General features: G+C 36.4%; 3 protein-coding genes across 22 annotated transcripts; all 3 read right to left on the bottom strand.

Moving 5' to 3' along the window:
* Window positions 1-11,959, bottom strand: LOC127797109 (aluminum-activated malate transporter 13-like). 20 transcript variants are annotated; one of them, XM_052329666.1, is made up of 7 exons: window positions 11,362-11,959; window positions 3,722-3,958; window positions 3,486-3,626; window positions 3,122-3,394; window positions 2,928-3,037; window positions 1,827-1,970; window positions 1-926 (listed from the first exon to the last, which is right to left on the bottom strand). In XM_052329666.1, exons 2-7 carry the CDS (start codon window positions 3,837-3,839, stop codon window positions 522-524), a joined length of 1,191 nt encoding a protein of 396 aa, XP_052185626.1. In that variant the 5' UTR covers window positions 3,840-3,958; window positions 11,362-11,959; the 3' UTR covers window positions 1-521. The 20 variants fall into 20 exon arrangements, with proteins under 20 accessions (XP_052185626.1, XP_052185625.1, XP_052185624.1 ...); XM_052329665.1 differs by lacking the exon at window positions 11,362-11,959 and adding an exon at window positions 6,770-11,352; XM_052329664.1 differs by lacking the exon at window positions 11,362-11,959 and adding an exon at window positions 6,623-11,352.
* A 2,887-nt stretch (window positions 11,960-14,846) lies between these two features.
* LOC127796201 (antifungal protein ginkbilobin-like protein) lies at window positions 14,847-15,384 on the bottom strand. The gene is made up of 2 exons (XM_052328223.1): window positions 15,347-15,384; window positions 14,847-15,189 (listed from the first exon to the last, which is right to left on the bottom strand). The coding sequence occupies exons 1-2, from the start codon at window positions 15,382-15,384 to the stop codon at window positions 14,847-14,849; spliced, it is 381 nt and encodes a 126-aa protein (XP_052184183.1).
* Window positions 15,385-16,635: 1,251 nt separating this feature from the next.
* LOC127797112 (aluminum-activated malate transporter 14-like) lies at window positions 16,636-20,853 on the bottom strand. The gene is made up of 6 exons (XM_052329667.1): window positions 20,116-20,853; window positions 19,870-20,013; window positions 19,520-19,792; window positions 18,869-18,960; window positions 17,747-17,890; window positions 16,636-17,319 (listed from the first exon to the last, which is right to left on the bottom strand). Exons 1-6 carry the CDS (start codon window positions 20,363-20,365, stop codon window positions 16,933-16,935), a joined length of 1,290 nt encoding a protein of 429 aa, XP_052185627.1. The 5' UTR covers window positions 20,366-20,853; the 3' UTR covers window positions 16,636-16,932.
* Window positions 20,854-22,257: the final 1,404 nt, after the last annotated feature.

Consider the following 22,257-nt stretch of genomic DNA (forward strand, 5'->3'; position numbering starts at 1 on the left):
AATAGGATGCCATTGTAAAATATGACCAAAATCTATGAAGCCCCAATTCCCTTTTAGTTATACATTATTTAGCTCTTTAAGAAAAAATTTTGAGAGCCAGACAGGCTTAAAAAATGGGAACTAAAAGACTAAAATATCATCGCTCACATTACATTACACTTTTTCTAATGCAATGTGAGTGAGGGCATTTTAGTTTTTTAGGCCCCATTCTGTAAATCTGTCTGGCTCTGTAAAAGAACTAGCTCTTTAATCCCCCGACAATAAATGCTACCCTTCTCCTCTCTAACTTTATGATTGTCACCACGACTTGACCTAAGGAGTTATACATAAAGCCCATACCAAAATGAAACTATCTAAAGTAAGTTGGAAACTAACCAGCTAAGTTATACCTCTTGTGCTACCACACCTCAGTGCACCCGACTAAGTTAGAAAGCTCCTTTTTTGGTCTCGGTTTTCATGACTCTTAACTCGCGCGTGACATCACACAAGAGAAAGTTTATCGTTGCCATCAAGGCCCGCCCTCAAGTTCGAAAGCCAGCAAGCTCCCCAAGCTCCTCCACCTCCTTGGCCAGCACCTCCATCTTTTCAGCAATCTGCAGCAACAAGAACAAGAAGCTGGCGGCCATAGCAATGCCTTCAGCAGTACTGCAGTTCTTCTGATCATCTGATGCTGCTGCTGCTGCTTCTTCTTCTTCTTCTTGAAGCTTGCAGCAATTAGGAGCAGAAGAAAAAGAAGAAGCGACCATTGCAGTGAGGCCAATGAGCTCCACTTTGATGGACTGCAACTTGGAAGCATCAATCAAATGCTGGGCTTTGCACCTCGCCATCTTCCTAACACTCTCTCCAAGCTCTCCCATGATGCTCCTCAACGCACTTCCAGCTGCTCTGCATGGCTCCTTCATCCGCTCTCTTGACCTTGATGAGGGCTGATTGTGCATGTAAAAAGGAATTTAGTTATTTAAAATATGCATATATGTCTATATATATATATATATATATAATAAGGGTAGAGTGCCCATTTGGCCATTTGGGACATGAAAACTCAAGGGTTGTTTAGTCCTAAAAAATAATTTTTAAATTTTTATAAAATTTTAAAAATACATTCAAATATTATTACAAATATATATATATGTATTTACATACCCGTTTTCTAAACATTTTGTATTTTGCTATTTTAAACAAGGTTTAAGGTAATGGTTAAGTAGCAATAAATACATTTTATTTTTGTATTAATTGCATTCATTTAAGATTCAAGAATTTTATTGATTGATTAAAGAAAAATGCTACTCTTACACCATTATGTATACTTTGGGCTACACAATGGTGTAAGAATGTCTAAAATACCCATGAATCTCACTGTGAGGCACAATGAGACACAGTCAGGCGCAAGATATTTTGAATATTTTTACATCATTGTGTAATTCAAGATATACACAATGGTGTAAAAGTACCATGACTCTTGATTAAATAGTTCAAAACACGATATAAAAAATAAGAATCAATAAATGCATTTTATCTAAAAATAAAATACATTTATTGCCAATTAACAATTACCTTTAAAAAATAATTAACATTACAAGAATGCTATTTGAACACTCGGAAGTAACACTCATGTAATACTCTTACTTTGATATATTATATTATGTGTCTAATCAACACAAATATATAATACACCAAGGATCACACTAAATATCACTCTTAAATATTCAAATAATATTTCCGTTAATACTTATCCTTCAAATAACAAGATATTATTTGTGGTTTCCACATAACCCAAGGATGAATGATAAAATCAAAAGTACAAATATTAGTTACTAAATAAGGACCTGTGTAGAAGACTGAAGGCACCCTTTGAGAGTGATAATAGTAGCAGCAAGTTCCCGAAGATCATCCCCAATCGGTAAGTACTTATCCCAAGGATATGTAAACCCAAACTTTCCATGCCATGGTTCCCATCTTGCAAAATTTACCTGAAAATTTGACACTTTGTAACTAAGTGGCCATTTAATTTGCCATCTTAATGGAATCAAACTTCGTACCTAAGATAGATTTAGAAGTTGGAGATTAATCCTATGTTTACAAACACATAATCTTGCCACCCATTAGTCAATGGGCCATAAATTTTATTTTTTTTTTCAATTTATGAAGCTATTAATGTTATGCTATTTCGATTATATTATTTAAATAAAAGTTTGTACGGTTATTATAATTATTTTATTTTTCATATCCTCAGAAGCACATATTGAAATTTAAACACCCATTGATTTTAAAGTTGAACCAATCCCTAGTGTGTAGGGAGTGTGCAAACAGTCCTAAATCGGACCAAAGCAGGAAACTTTTATTTCGAAGACTAAAGATTGAACTGGTTACTTAGCGGACCAGACCAACATCAATTGGTCTAGTCCAAATCAATCCAACAAACTAATTTTATTTCTGTTTAATATAAATTTATATATATATATATATATGCTCACACATGAAATAAGATACTTGGTCTTTGGTCCGAATCGAAACCAGACTGAAAATTAAGAATTATTATTATACACACAAATAAACATTTTGTTAGGACCCTATATATATATTGAAGGTAGTGTTAATAATGAGTCCAATTAATGCACTTTGAAAACCAGCTAAGTAAGTTGTACCTCTTTTGCTACCCCACATCAGTGCGCCCTTTGCTAATTGACTAGGTTAGAAATCTGGCAAGTTCCCCAAGTTCGCCACAAAGTTTTCCCCCCTTGCTTTTTGACTCGAACCCGTGGCATCAACCTAGACTCTACCTATTACATCACCCAAGACAAAGCTTACCCATCACATATATATCTAACCACAAATATATATATATATATAGCCATCACATGGCATGAGCAATTAATAATATATCACCTACAAAAATTTGTACTTGTAATATCAGAAGGAAAAATTACTAGAGACTCGTCGTTGGACTTGGAGTTGATCACTGATTGGCAATTGGCAATACTGACGTCCAACGGGTTTCCATTCTCATCGTTCACTCCGAAGTACCCCTCCAAGCATTCTAATTTGATGCGTCAGTGAAAGAGCATTAGTTTTCTCTCTTTTTGTGGTTAATATAAATAGATATTTCAGAAGAGATATTTACCTTGAATGCAGAGACTGAGCTTCTCAAAGTTAGCTGCAGTGGAAAGATGAAGCTCGTCGCCGGACCAAACGGGGAAGATGAGTAAGCTTGTGGCAATGCAGGCGGCTAAGCCAAGGCCGATGGTTAAGAGCCGATCAAAGGCTACTTGGGTGAACTCATTGGCGCGCAGGTCAGACACCAGGACCAGGTTGAAGGTGAGAATGCAAATCATGGCGCCATAGTCGTATCGCCTCTTAATGCTTGGGGCAAGTCGACAGTACGTTGCAGCTGTGCCTATATACACACATTTAAGATCATCATCAATTGCATCTCATCCTAACCAAGATAAGGTTGGTGATATCATATTTATGGTACTGCTGCTTACCGAAAACAAAGACACAAGTGACTGTAACAATGGAATTGCCAATGCCACCAACTTTATCGGCCAGAAGAGCCGCCAGACATCCCAGACCGCCACCTAGTACTGTTCCCACCACCCGGTTCAAGCCCTTCCCGAGTGTGGCACCTGCCATATGTACAAACATATGTCACGTATATAAATTAGAGGTATACATACATATATATATGTATGATAGACGACAAGGAGATTGATTAGCAGACCTGCAGAGAACTGGAAGATGACGACAACAGTTATGAGGGCCCACGTGGAATGATCCCGAAAGCGGTTGTAAACAGGATCAAGGAGGTGCATCAGAAGCGAAACCAGAAGCAGTGCCATTCCAACTTTGGCACTATGAATGACTTTTGTATGAATGTGCAGCTGTCTGGCCGTTAATGATGTCTGCTTACTAATCTTCTTCCGATCAGCATCTTCTTCAATAGGAATCGCTAATACTGCTGTTGAACTCACCATGATATATGTATGGGTGATTGTTTGCTGAGTAAGTAATTTGCTTGAAGCTATATATAATCTCAGTCGATCTTGGAACTAATGTTGGGTTGTAATTGTATATATCTAGATATTTCTTGTCAGGGATTGAAACAGCTATAGCTAGCTAGCTAGAGTTGGATTATAACATGTACATAGTACGCATCCGGGAATAATGTTACCAAGCAAATTGTTGAAAAAGGAGAACCAACTAAACCCCCAAGCGCGTAAAAATATATTGCCCTGCTAGCTAGGTAATACCAGCTTAGTAAGGCTGAATAAGGAAGTGGTCAAAGAAACAATATTCCAGTATCACAAGATCTTCTAATGCTCAAAATTCCAGTCAAAACGTCAACAATTAACGGTATTAAAAATGCTCAGGACTTCTACTACTAGACATTATTCATGTGAAGTGAACCCCCCGGCAGTGCAAGTGGAAGTGCAAGGCTGGAGGGCAGCCAGCATACCTAGTTCTTGCATCAGGTCATCTTCCCCAGAGGTCAACAATTAAGGGTATTAAAAATGCTCAGGACTTCTACTACTAGACATTATTCATGTGAAGTGAACCCCGGCAGTGCAAGTAGAAGTGCAAGTGGAAGTGCAAAGAAACAATATTCCAGTATCACAAGATCTTCTAATGCTCAAAATTCCAGTCAAAACGTTAACAATTAAGGGTATTAAAAATGCTCAGGACTTCTACTACTAGACATTATTCATGTGAAGTGAACCCCCCGGCAGTGCAAGTGGAAGTGCAAGGCTGGAGGGCAGCCAGCATACCTAGTTCTTGCATCAGGTCATCTTCTCCAGAGGTCAACAATTAAGGGTATTAAAAATGCTTAGGACTTCAAATACTAGACATTATTCATGTGAAGTGAACCCCGGCAGTGCAAGTAGAAGTGCAAGTGGAAGTGCAAAGAAACAATATTCCAGTATCACAAGATCTTCTAATGCTCAAAATTCCAGTCAAAACGTCAACAATTAACGGTATTAAAAATGCTCAGGACTCCCACTACTAGACATTATTCATGTGAAGTGAACCCCCCGGCAGTGCAAGTGGAAGTGCAAGGCTGGAGGGCAGCCAGCATACCTAGTTCTTGCATCAGGTCATCTTCCCCAGAGGTCAACAATTAAGGGTATTAAAAATGCTCAGGACTTCTACTACTAGACATTATTCATGTGAAGTGAACCCGGGCAGTGCAAGTAGAAGTGCAAGTGGAAGTGCAAAGAAACAATATTCCAGTATCACAAGATCTTCTAATGCTCAAAATTCCAGTCAAAACGTTAACAATTAAGGGTATTAAAAATGCTCAGGACTTCTACTACTAGACATTATTCATGTGAAGTGAACCCCCCGGCAGTGCAAGTGGAAGTGCAAGGCTGGAGGGCAGCCAGCATACCTAGTTCTTGCATCAGGTCATCTTCTCCAGAGGTCAACAATTAAGGGTATTAAAAATGCTCAGGACTTCAAATACTAGACATTATTCATGTGAAGTGAACCCCGGCAGTGCAAGTAGAAGTGCAAGTGGAAGTGCAAAGAAACAATATTCCAGTATCACAAGATCTTCTAATGCTCAAAATTCCAGTCAAAACGTCAACAATTAACGGTATTAAAAATGCTCAGGACTTCTACTACTAGACATTATTCATGTGAAGTGAACCCCCCGGCAGTGCAAGTGGAAGTGCAAGGCTGGAGGGCAGCAGCATACCTAGTTCTTGCATCAGGTCATCTTCTCCAGAGGTCAACAATTAAGGGTATTAAAAATGCTCAGGACTTCAAATACTAGACATTATTCATGTGAAGTGAACCCCGGCAGTGCAAGTAGAAGTGCAAGTGGAAGTGCAAAGAAACAATATTCCAGTATCACAAGATCTTCTAATGCTCAAAATTCCAGTCAAAACGTCAACAATTAACGGTATTAAAAATGCTCAGGACTTCTACTACTAGACATTATTCATGTGAAGTGAACCCCCCGGCAGTGCAAGTGGAAGTGCAAGGCTGGAGGGCAGCAGCATACCTAGTTCTTGCATCAGGTCATCTTCTCCAGAGGTCAACAATTAAGGGTATTAAAAATGCTCAGGACTTCAAATACTAGACATTATTCATGAGAAGTGAACCCGGGCAGTGCAAGTAGAAGTGCAAGTGGAAGTGCAAAGAAACAATATTCCAGTATCACAAGATCTTCTAATGCTCAAAATTCCAGTCAAAACGTTAACAATTAAGGGTATTAAAAATGCTCAGGACTTCTACTACTAGACATTATTCATGTGAAGTGAACCCCCCGGCAGTGCAAGTGGAAGTGCAAGGCTGGAGGGCAGCAGCATACCTAGTTCTTGCATCAGGTCATCTTCTCCAGAGGTCAACAATTAAGGGTATTAAAAATGCTCAGGACTTCAAATACTAGACATTATTCATGTGAAGTGAACCCGGGCAGTGCAAGTAGAAGTGCAAGTGGAAGTGCAAAGAAACAATATTCCAGTATCACAAGATCTTCTAATGCTCAAAATTCCAGTCAAAACGTCAACAATTAAGGGTATTAAAAATGCTCAGGACTCCCACTACTAGACATTATTCATGTGAAGTGAACCCCCCGGCAGTGCAAGTGGAAGTGCAAGGCTGGAGGGCAGCAGCATACCTAGTTCTTGCATCAGGTCATCTTCTCCAGAGGTCAACAATTAAGGGTATTAAAAATGCTCAGGACTTCTACTACTAGACATTATTCATGTGAAGGGAAGCCGAGCAGTGCAAATAGAAGTGCAAGGCTGGAGGGCAGGCAGCATACCTAGTTCTTGCATCAGGTCAACTTCTCCAGAGGTCAAAAATTACCCACCCCTACTATGTCCCATTTGTCATATCCAAGTGCAAGGCCGCCTCTCTCTCTCTCTCTCTCTCTCTCCCTCCCTCTCTATTAATTAAGATAAGAGTAAATTACAGTGACCACCCTAAGATAAATCCTAATTACAAAAACCATCCCCTTATTTTCAGAAATTACAGTATCTCTGCCATAAACTTGAAGTTAAAAATTTAGTAAACTGACCTATTGATCCTTACCTTCTGCTCACTCTTTCCCTTTCTCTCCCGCTGATTCACTAAGCATATGAATGTAAAATTTTATATCATATATAAACTTGATCAACCATTGAAACACATAACAGAACCCAAGAACATGAACACAAACACGAACAATATCAGGAATTGCTATCACTTCCCATCAATTTCATCTATAAATAGAGAAGGATCCATCCTCGAGGTAAGTCATTTTTTTCTCATTCAAGAGCTCTGCAACTTCCTCTTATTTCAGTGAATTTGACTTAGGGGATGTTTGGCTTAGTGGTTTGACCACTTATAAGCTTCTCCTTCAATTTATAAGTTTACATAGTTTATTTAGTTACACGTTTGTTAAAAATCCAAGAGCGTAAATGTTGTTTTAACAGCGTTTTGGAAAAGCTACCCCTTAGCTTTTCCAAATAAGCTATTGGTAGCTTATTTCATTGACCAAGTCAATTACAAATTTTTCCTCAAACAACTCAAATATTTACAACTCTCTATCCCTTAAAAAAGTACACTCTTATCCTTTTCCATCTCCTTCTCTAGTCGCCTCTTTTATTGCCAACTTTCATCATTATCGCCTCCAGCAGATTAGCTGCTGCCCTTGCCCAGCACCGTCATCATCACTTGGATCTCCTCCTTTGTCACGTCCATCACTGCCTTCTGCTTCTAGATCGATCACTGCCTCTAGCCCAGTGTCGTCGCCTCTATCTCCTCTTTTGTTGCGTCCATCATCGCCTTCTTCTTCCAGATCAACCGCCACTTCCAGCCCAACGCCGACGCCTCAATCTCCTCCTTCATCGTTGTCACTGTCGCCATCACTCCATCCCCTACCCTTCCTTCTCTCTCTCTCTCTCTCTCTCTATATATATATATATATATATATTTTAATGCCTCAACATATATATTTAACATTTTTATGAATTAAGCCTAAATTTAAACATAAAATATTGTATTAATATATTTTTAAATAATTGTATATAATTTATCAGCATCTAATGATAAAAATTTTATCAATTGGACATCAATTTATAATTTATTTTTATTAAAAATTAGTATTTTTATGAATTTTATCTGTATTATTCAATAACATATCCATTTTAATCTTTTTGTTAAGTTATGATAGCTAATCAACTTTTTCAAACCAAACACATAACTATATAAATGACAGCTTAAAACACATTTATACAAACACTTTATTAACTTAAATGCTAGCCGACTTTAAAGCTTTACACAACTTATAAGTAGAAGGAACACCTTGTATTTGCACAATAAAAAAAAGTGTAAGCCAAACAGTCTCTTAAGCATTGGAGTATTTGCACAAGGAACACCTTATTCCCTCTGATGGTCTTCCTTGTAGAGTATGAAGCTTCTGGACGGTTCTTCCCCGGCAAAGGAATTATATTGTCGTATTCGAGTGACAACAAAAATAAATCAGAAAAACAAACCAGATTTGCACAAACAAGGATTGGAGAAGAAAAAAAAAATCTAAATTACAAAATACCAGATTTGAACACCAACAACTTGTTAGGGCGAGTCTGGGACATTGAGAAAGGAAGAGGGAGAAAGAAAGAGAAAGCAAGACTGAAGGAGGGAAAGAGATAGGGGAGAACCCAGCAAGCTCTTGACACTGCACATTGTCGTGTTGTCAACCATCAGCTAGAGGAGAGAAGCAATCTAACACTGCTGCTAGCCTAGGAGACGGCAAACTATGGAGAACACTCACAGGAGAGATATGTGAGACTCATTGGCAGTGGAGAAGACTAGCCTCCATTGAGTCTTGCCGTTTGCCGCCATAACCTGAAGATTGGAGCCTAGCTGCCACACATTGTGAGACACCAATTTCGCCACCAGATTCATCTATTTCTTGGAGAAGAAGATTGAGGGGGGTGAGAGAAAGAGAGAGTTCAAGTTAAGGGTATTTGGGATATTATCAAAAATTTAACCACATTTGTATTCTTAACAGGAGCTAATCAATACGAGTCTTTAATGCTGGCTGTAATTTTTGAAAATCAACGGGCGGTCTCTTACATTAGGTCTTATCTTAGAGGTGGTTAGTGTAATTAACTTGAGATAATCAGGAAAGAAAAATCCACACCACAAAGGGGTGGAGCAAAATAAAGACCATGCAAGAACTAAGAGTGAGCCTACCAAACTTCCATTTTCGAGCAATTGCTAACTCTGGAAGGAGCCCAGAACATTCTTAAACATGGCCTATCTAATCTAGTTTTCTTCTGTCTATTGGGGGGTGTTTGGGGCAGCAGTTTGATCACTTATAAGCTATTAGCGAAAGTTAAATGATGTATAACTTATTCAATTATACTTATATATTTATTAAAAATTAAAGAGGTTAAATGCTATCGAGCTTAAATGCTATTTTAATAGCATTTTAGAAAGCTCGCCCCCCAAACTATTCTCAAAACATTGTTATCAGTTTATTTCATTGACCAAGTGTTTTACAATTTTACCTTTCAAAAATTTTAATATTTCCAATGCTCTTCTCTTAAACATTGTGCCTCCCTCCCATCTCCTTCTTGCCGCCACCTCCATCAGCCCCATTGTGACCGCCACCTCCAGCTTCCATCACGGCATCGCCACCTCACTATCGCCGCCATCCCCTGCCCTTTTGTAACATCTCGCATCGAGCGATAAGAAGAACCAAAACAACTTATCCTGATGGGCCTACCAGAACTTCCCCAGGGGGTCACTTATCCTTAAGTTTCCCCAGCTCAAGCATGCTTAACCCGAGAGTTCCTTGCCTTACATTTAGCCTAAAAGGTATCCAGCTGGTGTTGTTTCCTTCCTTACTTATTCTTGATATATACTACAATTCTCTAGACTTTTGGAGTATTACATTCTCCCCCCCTTGAGCACATGACGTTCTCGTCTTGCGACCTTACAACTAGTTCCAGATCTTCTCTCATTTGGAGGCTATCATCCTAGAAGCCTGCCAGAAGCCGCTCTTTGATCAGGCCCTCGTGCCCCGACGCCACTCCCCGCCCTCATCGGACCGCCTTCTCCAAGGGTCGGCTCTGATACCACCTGTAACATCTCGCATCGAGCGATAGGAAAAACCAGAACAACTTACCCTGATGGGCCTACGCGAACTTCTCCAGGGGGTCACTCATCCTTAAGCTTCCCCAGCTCAAGCACGCTTAATCCGGGAGTTCCTTGCCTACATTCAGCCCAAAAAATATACAGTTGGTGTTGTTTCCTTCCTTACTTATTCTCAATATATACTACCCTTCTCTGGGCTATTGGGGTATTACACCTTCTCTCTCTCTATATATAGAGAGAGAGAGATCTCTCTATATATAGAGAGAGAGAGAACATATTTATATATTTAACATATACATTTTTTAATGTCTCAACGTATATATTTAATATTTTTATGAATTAAACCTAAATTTAAACATAAAGTATTGTATTAATATATTTTTTAATAATTATATATAATTTATGAACATGTAATGGAAAAATTTTTATCAGTTGGACATCAATTTATAATTTATTTTTATTAAAAATTAGTATTTTTATGAATTTTCTTTGAATTATTCAACAACATGTCCATTTTAATCTTTTTGTTAAGTTTCGATAGGTTATCAGTTTTTTCAAATCAAATACATAACTATATAAATGACAGCTTAAACCACATTTATCCAAATACTTTATCAACTTAAACGTTAGTCAAATTTAAAGGTTTGCATAGCTTTTAAGTAGAAAGGCTTAAAAGCAATCTTAAAAAAGGGTAAGCCAAACAGCCTCTTGGTCCCAAATACACTGTTCACATACTCGTTTTATTGAAAGAAAAGTCCACAAAGAGCCACATACAATAGACTTTTCCGAGGTGGTCATTATTTAGTTTAGCCCAATAGATCCTATCAGAATCAGTTGAAAGAGAAACCTTCACATGCTCTTGCTATTTAGCAATGCTCCCTAAATATACTTGCAGGTATTCCCAGGAAAAAATGTTTAAATTGAATGGTTGAGAAGACATATCTCTTGTCCTACAAGCACAGACATGTTGGTTCTTTGAGTTTAGATGGGGATCCCATAAATGAGACAGTATCCCGCCATCCAAGCAACTAATTTGAATGTTTGTCCTGACGACTGTACCTCATCAACCAATTGTAAGGGATTGGAAATCACAACACTAAGGAACTGAATTGCTGTACATGAAAAAGCTTTTAATTGCTAAAATGTTTCATTGCAATTCTTCAGAAGTTGTTGTGATGAATGATAAAGCTAATAAGCGGCTAGCAAATGATGTCTAGTTAAAAGGTTGAACATAAGAAACTCTCCTAGAGAATGGGCAGAAATTCTTACCTATATATTCCGTCGTCGCTGAAATCAACTACTCTCGCCTTCGAGAATCTTCAATTACGAGTGGAAGTGCCTATCAGTTCGTTTTTCTCTGAAGTTCGCCACTCGGAGGAGTCGATCTTTACACTCAGCCCAGGCGCCTAATTGGTCCAATCCTATAAAATTAAACCCTAACGGCCTCAACGGAGACGACGCCCAACAGATTAACGTGGGCGCCTCTCTCCTGTGATTGCGTCGCTGAACATTGGCCGACACTTGTCTGCGGCAAATTTCGAGCAATTGGCTTTGGAAGCCTCGAGGCAGAGCGCCATTTCTCGCTCTTCGCGTCCTCCTCTGTCCGAATTCGGTGATCGACCAATAAGAGAATGCCACCAGAGCGGGTTGCACTTGCTGTAGGCGCTAATGGCGCAACCGATCCGGCCCGCGGCCTCGCACTGGCGGATGAGTTTGTATTCGCAGGCACTGTATGCAGAATCTCGGGAATCGACATCTCGGAGTGCAAGGACAAACCGACCGTCACCGGAGGTCAGGCACCGGGCGGTCGCAGGTAACAGCGGTCGGGAACGCTCATTTCTAACCGGTGAAGTGATCCGAACCAAATCGAACCGTGCCTTTTGAATTGGTTCTATGATTTAACGGTTAGGTTTTGATTCTAAAAAATTAAGAATTAATATATTTAGTTTGATTATTGATTTTTATTTTCAAACTGTGGTAACCGGAATCGATATTATACATATATATATTATAATTTTTTTGATATATATATACATACGCATAAATATATTATTACTTGTAATTTGAATCCACTAGTTTTTTTTTTTTTTTTTTGGTTATTGTTATTCATGAACTCTTCTATTTCTAAACTTTTATGTACTATTGTTATATTAAATGGTCGATGTAATCTCATTTGATGAGCTAATTTATGAATTATTTTATTCTACTTTTACTTCAAGATTTGAAGCATTAAAAAAGTTAAGAGTTTATTTTAATTAACAAATTTGTTTGTGATTTCATATTTTATGAAAATGTTTAAAAGTTAAATGTTAATTGGATAGAACCGAAATCAGTCCGATACGACGTATTGGTCATGGTTTGATTTTATTTATGTAATGGTCCAGTTACTGTTCTTATTTTTTCGAAACCGTTAAAAATGATTCGGTTACTAAATTCTTATAAAACCGAACCAATCCAAACCGTTGACACTCCTAATTTAGCGCAACGCAGCTCAATCTTCCGATAATTGGCAAATCATATATGATAAATAAACAATTTTCTTTTATTATTATAAAATTGCATAAATTTTCTCTTCTTGATAAGAATTTCATTACCAACACTCGTCTACAATTTCAAACAGAAAACATATTCCTCCAAACTAAAAAAATAATAATCCATACACAACTAATAGAGAAAGTCGGCTAAAGATGTGTATGGAGACCTTGATTCCTGAACCCATGTTAACGAACTTTTCTAAGTACTTAAAGGTTTTTTACAGGAATGTTTACATTTATAATGCCAACATTCAGTTATTCACTGAGAAGAACTTAAGAAGAGCTTAATCAAATCATAAACTGTCATGGAACCTCCCTAAGTATTGAATTGGTAAATTTTCCTAATTTGGAAATGAGTTCAGTTAAGTCAAGCTGAATTTTAATTTGGTTGTTAAGTGTTAATATCCTGTGAAATAAAGCACACAACCACACGACCAAAAACAAGAGAAGTACCAAGAAACGATACGAAATCAGAAGCCAAAATAGAAATAAAAAATCACAATACAATGTACCCAAGAACAAGAGATATACGTGTTCGGATTCGAAAGAATCCTGCTCACGACAGAGGCTTCCAACCCTTAGTCAATCCATTAATATATACAATGGGTTTACAGATATTAAAAACAATCAACAACAATAAAAAAAACTACTTTCAGTATCGACAAACTGGCAAAGAACCAAGTACAAAAGGTTAAAAAAAAATAAGTTATTCACAGCATTTACTCTCGCCATTCTCACTCACTATCACAACACTTTGATTTCAAGATGAAAGAGAAGATACAAAGCTAGGATTTCTCTCTTGCACGATTGCTTTCTCCCTTGCGTTTTGTTTGCTACTTGCGCATTGAAATTAATAATTGTTCAGCTGCCCCCATTTGCCTTATATACACGAGCCAACTCATGATAAATGACAGAGTTGGACTTGGGCTTAATTTGCTATAAGATACCAGCGCCCGTGGCCAATATTATATTATATTACATAACCCAAATCCACATTACTATAATATAGAATGCCAAATGCACATACAGATCAAATGCTACCCAAATGTAAAATACATCAATTTATTTAACATCAAAATATAACGCTATATGTTATATGATAATTACATGAATTGATTTATAAAACAATATAACATATCAATATATTTTAAATCACAAATCTTAATGTTAAGATATAATAATAAATTTATAATTATAAGATAATGTTCATCTGTAACCTTTAGTCTTTAGAAAATCTATAACATAGAAGACGGTCAAGGGTGTTAGACGTTTTTGGCACATGCCATGTAATGCTTCTTCGCAAAAAAGTATATAAGATAAAAAAAAATGCAATTTGAGTAGTATTCTCATCATACATTCATAAGAGGAATCACTCTTTATTTCCAAACAGATGCATCAAAAGTGAGTTGATGTTTTTTTTTTACATGGAGACTTGAAAAGATCTCTCAAAAGTACCTGAGAGAAAGGTTCTCAAGAATGTCTCTCAAGGGTACTGGAGAGGATTTCTTGGAGATATTCAAGAAAAGCCCTCGAGAGGGTATCTTAAGAACTAGTATGTCGGGAAAGTCTCCCGAGTTTTTCTCCCTTAAATTTTTTTCCTCTTAAACATATCTTGAAATTGGACTCGCTTCCTTAAACACAACAAAATTGATTTAACTACTTGTTCAATTTGAACTTATTATGAGTTAAATTTTTTAGCACCGGCTTGACTCAAATAAAGTTTGCGAATTGTTCCAGCAAGTCATAAATTTGGTAAAATAGTATAATTTATTTAATTCAATTTAGTCTAAATGTAACAAGAAATATTTCAAAAATCACTTATTATCAATACACAAAAAATTAATTGAGAGAAAAAGGCATGGATCAAATATGTAAATTAAATATTTTTTATAATCATAAAAAATTAGTTTATAACATTCAACATTAAAAATTCTTTAAATGAAAATAAAGTAAATAATAATAATAATAATTAACTGAAAAAAACTAAATTGCAACAAAAAGGCAAAATCCCAAATATTGCACTACACAATAATAATTACAAACCCTAATCTCAATTTCATTACACGACAACAATCACAAGTATTAATCTCGACAAGTGGAGGAAGCATTCCTCCAATGCTTCCGAGCATCATAAGCTTCGTATTTTGAGAGTAGATGTAGTAGATTTGCTATGAACTCTCTACAATTTAGGTCATTTTCAATGAGTCTAATTGAGACAATTTAGTCACTAAAAGGGTATTGTTCATATCTAATGGTGCAGTCAACGAGGATGGACCGAGCGCCGATCCGGCTGTTGCAGGCCCCGAACATGGCCATCTTGGCAGCCCCAAGGCAGGTGCCGCAGTCGGAGGCCGTGAGGTTTTTGTTGCAAGCGGCATGGCCATAGGCAAAGGCATTGGGGTAAGGAGAAATATTGTGGTAATCGTAACCTCGAATGGTTGGTGTAACAGCCTCTAGCTCCGCTATAACATAGGCAAGACTGGTTGCGAAGGGGTTGCCTTCGGAGTAGACACCATTGTTGCACAAAACACTCGACACGTTGGTGTTAGGATTGCTCTCCCCTCTGCAACAACACCAAATAATATCAATATGATCGCAGAAGCTCTCATCTTCACCTTCAAACTAAGCCCATATCTCTGATTCTTTAGCTCTCATCTTCACCTTCAGATTAAGCCCATATCTCTGATTCTTTTCTCAGAAGAGATAAAAGAGAAAGATACTTTGCCAAGTTGATCTTTTTCTCCGACAAGTTTGACATTGTCCTTGTGAATTATTGTCCCCTCCTTTGTTTTCTAGTGAAGATTTAAAGGTATCTTAATTATTGTCCTTCTCTTGTTTTCTAGTGAAAATTCAAAAGGTACCCTTAATTATTGTCCTTTCTGGTATTGAAATTGAAAGGTGCCCTTAAAATGGGCATTATTAGAAAATTATTTTTTTGTTCAAAAAATTATACCCATGCCAAGTAAATAGGATAATTTGATGTTATGAAATATTGTTAATAAATTTAATTTTTAAAATATACTTTATATATTTTGTTTGAAAAAATAAAAATGAACTCTGCTAATAAAATTTAAACTCTTTGACATTTGAATTATAATTAATTTAATTTTATAAAATCTGAATTACAACTACCGATGGCGCGGAGAGAATAATTTTTATTTAAAATATTTTATTTTTTATTTGTACTTGAATAGCAGGAGTCACGCCTCTATTTCATTATGGAGTATCTTAAAATCTTGATAAAATTACAAAAACGTTATTTAGGCCCATCACGAAGACGTTATTTAGGCCCAAAGCCCAAATTTAGCTTGAAGACCCATCAATCACTGAGTGCCAAATTTGGCTCAAAGAGTTGGGCCCAAATCCAAGCCCACACCTCTTGCAAGCTAGGTCGACCCATGTGTTCAAATCCAACCTTTCGGTGCGATCATAACCCTCCACCGAGGCAACATTCAATCGTCTGTGTGACTCCGATTATGGTCCTTCACTAACTCCACAATTTATATGTAAGAGCACGATTAAGAATTAGATATCTCATTAATTATATTATTATTGTGTCACTCAATTTTAAGTTTAGTGATTAATTTAATTTTTAAAAGACACATCGAATTTTGCCCTTCATTAGTAGGGCAATCAAGTCCTAAAGAAGGTCGGGATTGAGGACAACTAAGAATGTCTTTAAACCAAAAAAAGCCAATCAAGAGCACAATTATTATACAGATCATGTGATGATCAGTTCTGAAATATCATCAACGCATACATTCATGCATGTTTTTTTTTTTGCTAGGTATAAGGAGGCTATTTTGTTTAGTATTGAACACAAAAAACGATGTGTCTCTATAAGTAATGTTTTCTTAATTATAATTTATTTTAGAAATGCTATAACCCTAAGATTATGGTAAAAATATAATAAATATATTTTATTTTTAGATAATATTAATTTGTTACGCGTTATTTTAAACTACATACAAACACACTCTTATTAGTTGATAATAAATGTATCGTATTTTGTAACACTACATCGCCAAATAAAAATACTATAAAACTAAAACCAAAATATAATAAATAAATATTGTCTAAACCTTTTTTTTTTTTTTTTTTTGGAGACAAAGCTCCCCAAGTCTTCTACCTCTCTTTTGCTACCACACCTCAGTGCACCCTTTGCTACTTGACTAAGTTAGAAAGCTGGAAAGTTGCCCAAATTCTCACAAACTCTTCCCCTTGCTTTTTTTTCGTCTCGGTTTTCACGACTCTAACTCGTGACATCACACGAGAGAAAGTTTACCATTGCTATTAAGGCCCGCCCTCAAGTTCGAAAGCCAGCAAGTTCCCCAAGCTCCTCCACATCTTTGGCCAGCACCTCCATCTTTTCAGCAATCTGCAGCAACAAGAACAGGAAGCTGGCGGCCATGGCAATGCCTTCAGCACTGCCATTCTTCTGATCATCTGATGCTGCTGCTGCTTCTTCTTCTTGAAGCTTGCAGCAATCAGGAACAGAAGAAGAAGCGACCATTGCAGTGAGGGCAATTAGCTCCACTTTGATGGACTGCAACTTGGAAGCATTGATCAGATGCTGGGCTTTGCACCTCTCCATCTTCCTAACACTCTCTCCAAGCTCTCCCATGATGCTCGCCATGGCACTTCCAACTGCTCCGCATGGCTCCTTCATCCACTCTCTTGACCTTGATGAGGGCTTACCAACAAACAACATATTTATCAGTGGCTTTTAAACCCTTATTCAATTGCTTCATTATACAAATGAAACCATACATACAATCATTTCTAGGGTTCTACTTGTTTTTCAGATTAGCAAATCTAAATATAAGATTAAGAAATTCCTGATTTAAAGTTTGGGTTGATTAAGCAATCTAATTGGCATACCCCCAATTATACATATTCGTTTTTAAGGAGGTATAAGTATAGTTAAAATTTTAAATTTTCACTTATTATGTGATAAAGGAAAACAAATTCCAATAGGGTCAATTAACCCCCACAAAATATACCTTTGGCTTGTCCATGCATAGATCAAGCTTTAATGTCATTAAGTAAGGCTGGTTAGGTGAATTCTAGCTCGTCTTGACGAGGACTAATCGCACAAGTAAAATTAAATATATGCAGACCTGTTTGAAAGACCGAAGACATTTTCTGAGTGTGATAACAATAGCAGCAAGCTCTCGAATACGACCCCCAATTTGTAAGTGTTTATCCCAAGGATGGGAAAACCCAAACTTTCCATGCCATGGCTCCAATCTTGCAAAATTTGCCTGAAAATTTGACACGCATGAATGCAATCAAATTACTACTAAGCAAATGAAAATTTAACAATTTTGAACCAAGCCTCTTTGAATGCTTGTGAAATCATGGCAACAATATACGTACAAATAAATATTTTAATATTAAAAAAATTGCACTTGATACTCTTAAGTTTTAGGATAATTGCAACAGATATTTATGACATTTAAAAAAATACAATTAGTACCTTTAAAATTTAATATTATGTTATAAATTTTGTTTTACTATTAGTTAACCTTCATTAAACATTAAAAACTAACTAAAATACTCTCATATTTAAAGACTTTCCTCGTTTTTCATTATTAGTTCTTTTTCTTCTCAAATCTCTCTTTTATTTTTCCCTCTCTTTTGATCCACAACAACAATTTGATGAAGACAACAAATGTGAGTTTCTCTCTCTACAATGAATTTAGGTTCATTGTGGATAAATCTAGACTATTCGGGTTATCATTTTTCTAGATCTAGAACGATTTAAATGATACGACAATGAAATGGTTTGGCAACAACGATTTGACAGAAGACAACGATGTAAATCTCTCACTCTCTCTCTCTTTGCAACGAATCCAAATTTGGTGTGAGTATATCATCTCTCGCTTCTAGCCTAGGTTCATCATCATCTCTCTCTTATGCAATAAACCCCAATTTAGTTTAAGTTCATCATTTCTCTCTCCTTTTTCTTTTCAAATGGTCTTTGATGACCCTTTTTTATTTTTTTATTTTTAAACCAAAAAAGTAATTAAGAAAGTGAAGAAAAATGAGACAAATGAAAGATAAAATAATTATTTAGTCTTTTTTATTAACAGGGATAGTTATTGCTATTCTCAAACGTAAGTAGATTTCTTGCAATTTTACCAAATCTCAAGAGTCTTCTTTGCAATTTAAGCTTTAATATTTTACTATAACTATATATTAAAATTGCTCATAATATCAAAAAAAAAAAAAAAAATTACCAGGGACTCGTCCTTGGACTTGGAATACATCACTGATTGGCAACTGGTAATTCCATCTTCGTCCATCACATGGAAGTACTCCTCCAAGCATTCTAATTTGATGTCCAATGAAAAATCATTAATTTCTTTTTACTTTAATTAATTTTGACTATTTTTTTAGGTCAAGCCTATATTTTGTTTCTTTATTTTTATATATTTTTTTTTTGTCATTCATATTTTTCATCATTTCGATAATACCCTTAAATCTGCATATTCAAATTATAATTTAACTCCTATATTTTGACTTTTTTTTCGTTTTATAATTTAAACTTTAGTTATTTTGATTACACCCCTAATCTTATATTTTTAAATCAATTTAATTCATGTATTTTAATATGAATAGCGTATGACATATACTTTATCATCTAATTTTGCCCATTTTTTTATATGAAAGTATATGTGTTAAGTTGACTCGAAAATATAGGTCTAGAGTCTATTCAAAAGTTCGGGTTATTACACGAAAAAAATTAAATTAAATTAATTTAAAAATTAAATTCAAAAGTATAATTAAAATAACAAAATATTTTACTACACAAAAAAAAAAATGAAAGTACGAGGGCAAATAGATTTGGCTAATTTTTTTACCATATATATATATATATATATATATACCTTGAATACAGTGGCCGAGCTTCTCAAAGTTAGCCGCAGTGGAGTAATGAAGCTCGTCGCTGGACCAGATGGGGAAGACAAGTAAGCTTGTGGCAATACAGACGGCTAAGCCGATGGCGACGGTTGAGAGGCGATCGCGGGCTATTTCAATGACCTGATTGGTGCGAATCCCGGCCACCACAGCCAAGTTGAAGGTCAGAATGGCAATCGTGGCTCCGTAGTCGTATCGCCTCTTAATGCTCGGCGCCATTCGACAGTACGATACCACTGCACCTACACATGCATGTATTTTATTGACAAAGATTAGGGCAGATATAGATATGAATGCATATATATATATATATGCTTACCGAAGATGAAGACAGAAGTGGCCGTAACAATGGCATTGCCAACATTGCCACCGGCTTCGTCGGCGAGAATGGCCGCCAGAGATCCCAGACCGCCGCCTAGTACCGTTCCCGCCAGTCGATTCAAGCCCTTCTCAAGCGTGGCACCTGTCATATTCATATGTCATGTAGTACGTACATGTAAGGTTGGGTTTGGATTTGGATGGCGGGATTAATTTTAAATACAAACTGATGATGACGCGCGGGTACCTGCAGAAAGCTCGAAGATGACGACGATGGTAATGAGTGCCCACATGGAACGGTCTCGAAAACGGGTGTAGACAGGGTCGAGGAGATAGAGCAGAAGCGAAGCCAGGAGCAGTGCCGATCCAACTTTGGCACTATGAATGAGTTTTGCATGCCGTTGCCGTGGCCGTGGCCTTGGCATTGATCTCTGCTTAATGTTGTTGCACCCTTCATCTTCTTCGTTGGGTATCACTATAACTGTTGAACTCACCATTGTGGAATATCGTTTCCAAGTACGTACTCCGCTTGGTGGTGAGATATTGATCTTCTGGGATCGATGTTGGAACTCAGAGGGTCCGTGTCCTCTATGTCTATATATATATAGGAAGGAAATGGGGCTGAAATATGTACCTAGGGTAGGGAAGTGTAGGGTAGGCAGGAAGAGTTGAATATTAACATTTCTATATTGTCCTCAACCGCTCAACGTAGCCGACCAATTCAAGAGTTCTCTTGTACTTTTCTGACCCAAATTTATAACATGAAAATGAGTGATGGATGCATATCTTGACTTATATTACAGTGACATTAATGTGATAAGTTTACGTTTCTGATAATCACTGGGTTCAGGGGTATTTGCGGTGCGTTTTGGTTAGTCTGAGTTATTTTTAATACGTCAAATTATTAGTGTGATTTTTCAACTAAATCAGACCACGGTCTAATTTAGGTTCGGCCAAACCGCACCAAACCAGACCGCATTTACGGTCTAGTTTGGTGCGGTTTACCACAATTTGAAATGCTACTTAAAATCACTAAAAAAAAAATTAAATGATAAATAAAAACATAAATATTGGTAAATAAAGACAATTAAATGTAAATAAATAGGAGTAAAAAAATAAAGACAAAATAATGTAAAAAATAAATAGGATGGACTGCCAATTATTAAATTTTTATAATAAATTTTTTTTTATTATTTTCTTGGGCGGTTCGGTTTAAAACCAAACCGCCAACCGCGAAGTTTAAACAGAATCCAAACTGTTTTCGACCACCAAAAAAAAAAAATAGATCGGTTCGATTTGGTTCGATTTGATTTGATCGATGTCTGCAGTACATCGATTTTTTTGAACACCCCTAACTGGTGCTGATCAAATTCAAGTATGAGAAAACTAATTCAGACGTCTAGTAGATTGGTCCCAAACTGATCAGACCTCCTCGATCCACTTACAGATTCTAATCTATTTTCAATTCCGGATCGGTCTAGGACTTAAAATTGGTTGTAATTAATATAATATTATTATTTATTACATTAAAAAAACAGGGGGAAAAAATTCAAAAACTGGTCAGTTCAATCGTGTCCTGACCACAACCATTTAGATCATTGGTTTAGGAATTTTAAGAAACTTGGTCCTAATTTGATCCAGTCTAGAGCTGATCCGCCTCTTCGGTTTCGACCGAATAAACACCCTTAATTAGCAACAGTAATGAGACAAATCGAATATTTTTTAAGAAAGAAGAACCTTCATATATAATAGTCATGATCAGAGAAAATTGCTATATATGCGGATGGTTCTATATATATCTTTCTCTGATGATTAATTGAAAAAAGAAAAGACAGAAAATTTCAATGAAACTGCCAACAGCCAGCCAACCGCGTTGTTTGCATTGCCCTGCTGGCTTGGTAACAGCGGTATCATTAAAGCGGAATGAGAAAAAATTACACAAACAGTCGGCCTTAATTAACATGCAAGTCTGAACTCATATCCTCAACTTAACTTTGGCAAGATGGTTCAATTTGTTAGATATGAAGACTATTTCTCTTGTTTAAGAGTAGAGGTGTGCATGTAGCATTTTGATTAATTCGATAATCAAATTGAATTCGTTGAAATTGTTAATTCGATTCGGTTCAAATTTGTGAGTTGGTTCAATTCAAATTTTAAGTTTGGTAATTTCAATTATTTCGATTCAATTCAATCTCCACGTTGAGAAAAATCAAAATAATCGAACCGATCGAAATATCAAAAATAATATTTTTGCACTTTATTATTTTGATTTTTTTTTTTGTTTCCTTTTTTCAATTTTTGGGTCAATTTAATTTTTTCAGTTTGTTCGATTTAAAAATATATTCAATCGATTTGATTCACTTTTTGATACATGTTCGGCCTATTTGAT

Source organism: Diospyros lotus, chromosome 3 (assembly GCF_014633365.1).
Source record: "Diospyros lotus cultivar Yz01 chromosome 3, ASM1463336v1, whole genome shotgun sequence".
Lineage (NCBI taxonomy): Eukaryota > Viridiplantae > Streptophyta > Magnoliopsida > Ericales > Ebenaceae > Diospyros > Diospyros lotus.

Excerpts from the sequence above, each read along its gene's own strand:
- LOC127797109 (XM_052329657.1), bottom strand. The coding sequence starts at position 3,974 with ATGGTGAGTTCAACAGCAGTATTAGCGATTCCTATTGAAGAAGATGCT. Across the intron at positions 3,395-3,485 it reads CACTTGTGTCTTTGTTTTCG|GCACAGCTGCAACGTACTGT; the intron begins GTAAGCAGCAGT and ends GTGTGTATATAG. Across the intron at positions 927-1,826 it reads GCCTTCAGTCTTCTACACAG|CCCTCATCAAGGTCAAGAGA; the intron begins GTCCTTATTTAG and ends ATGCACAATCAG.
- LOC127796201 (XM_052328223.1), bottom strand. The coding sequence starts at position 15,384 with ATGTCAAACTTGTCGGAGAAAAAGATCAACTTGGCAAA. Across the intron at positions 15,190-15,346 it reads AAAAAGATCAACTTGGCAAA|AGGGGAGAGCAATCCTAACA; the intron begins GTATCTTTCTCT and ends GTGTTGTTGCAG.
- LOC127797112 (XM_052329667.1), bottom strand. The coding sequence starts at position 20,365 with ATGGTGAGTTCAACAGTTATAGTGATACCCAACGAAGAAGATGAAGGG. Across the intron at positions 20,014-20,115 it reads CATCTTCGAGCTTTCTGCAG|GTGCCACGCTTGAGAAGGGC; the intron begins GTACCCGCGCGT and ends TGAATATGACAG. Across the intron at positions 19,793-19,869 it reads CACTTCTGTCTTCATCTTCG|GTGCAGTGGTATCGTACTGT; the intron begins GTAAGCATATAT and ends ATGCATGTGTAG.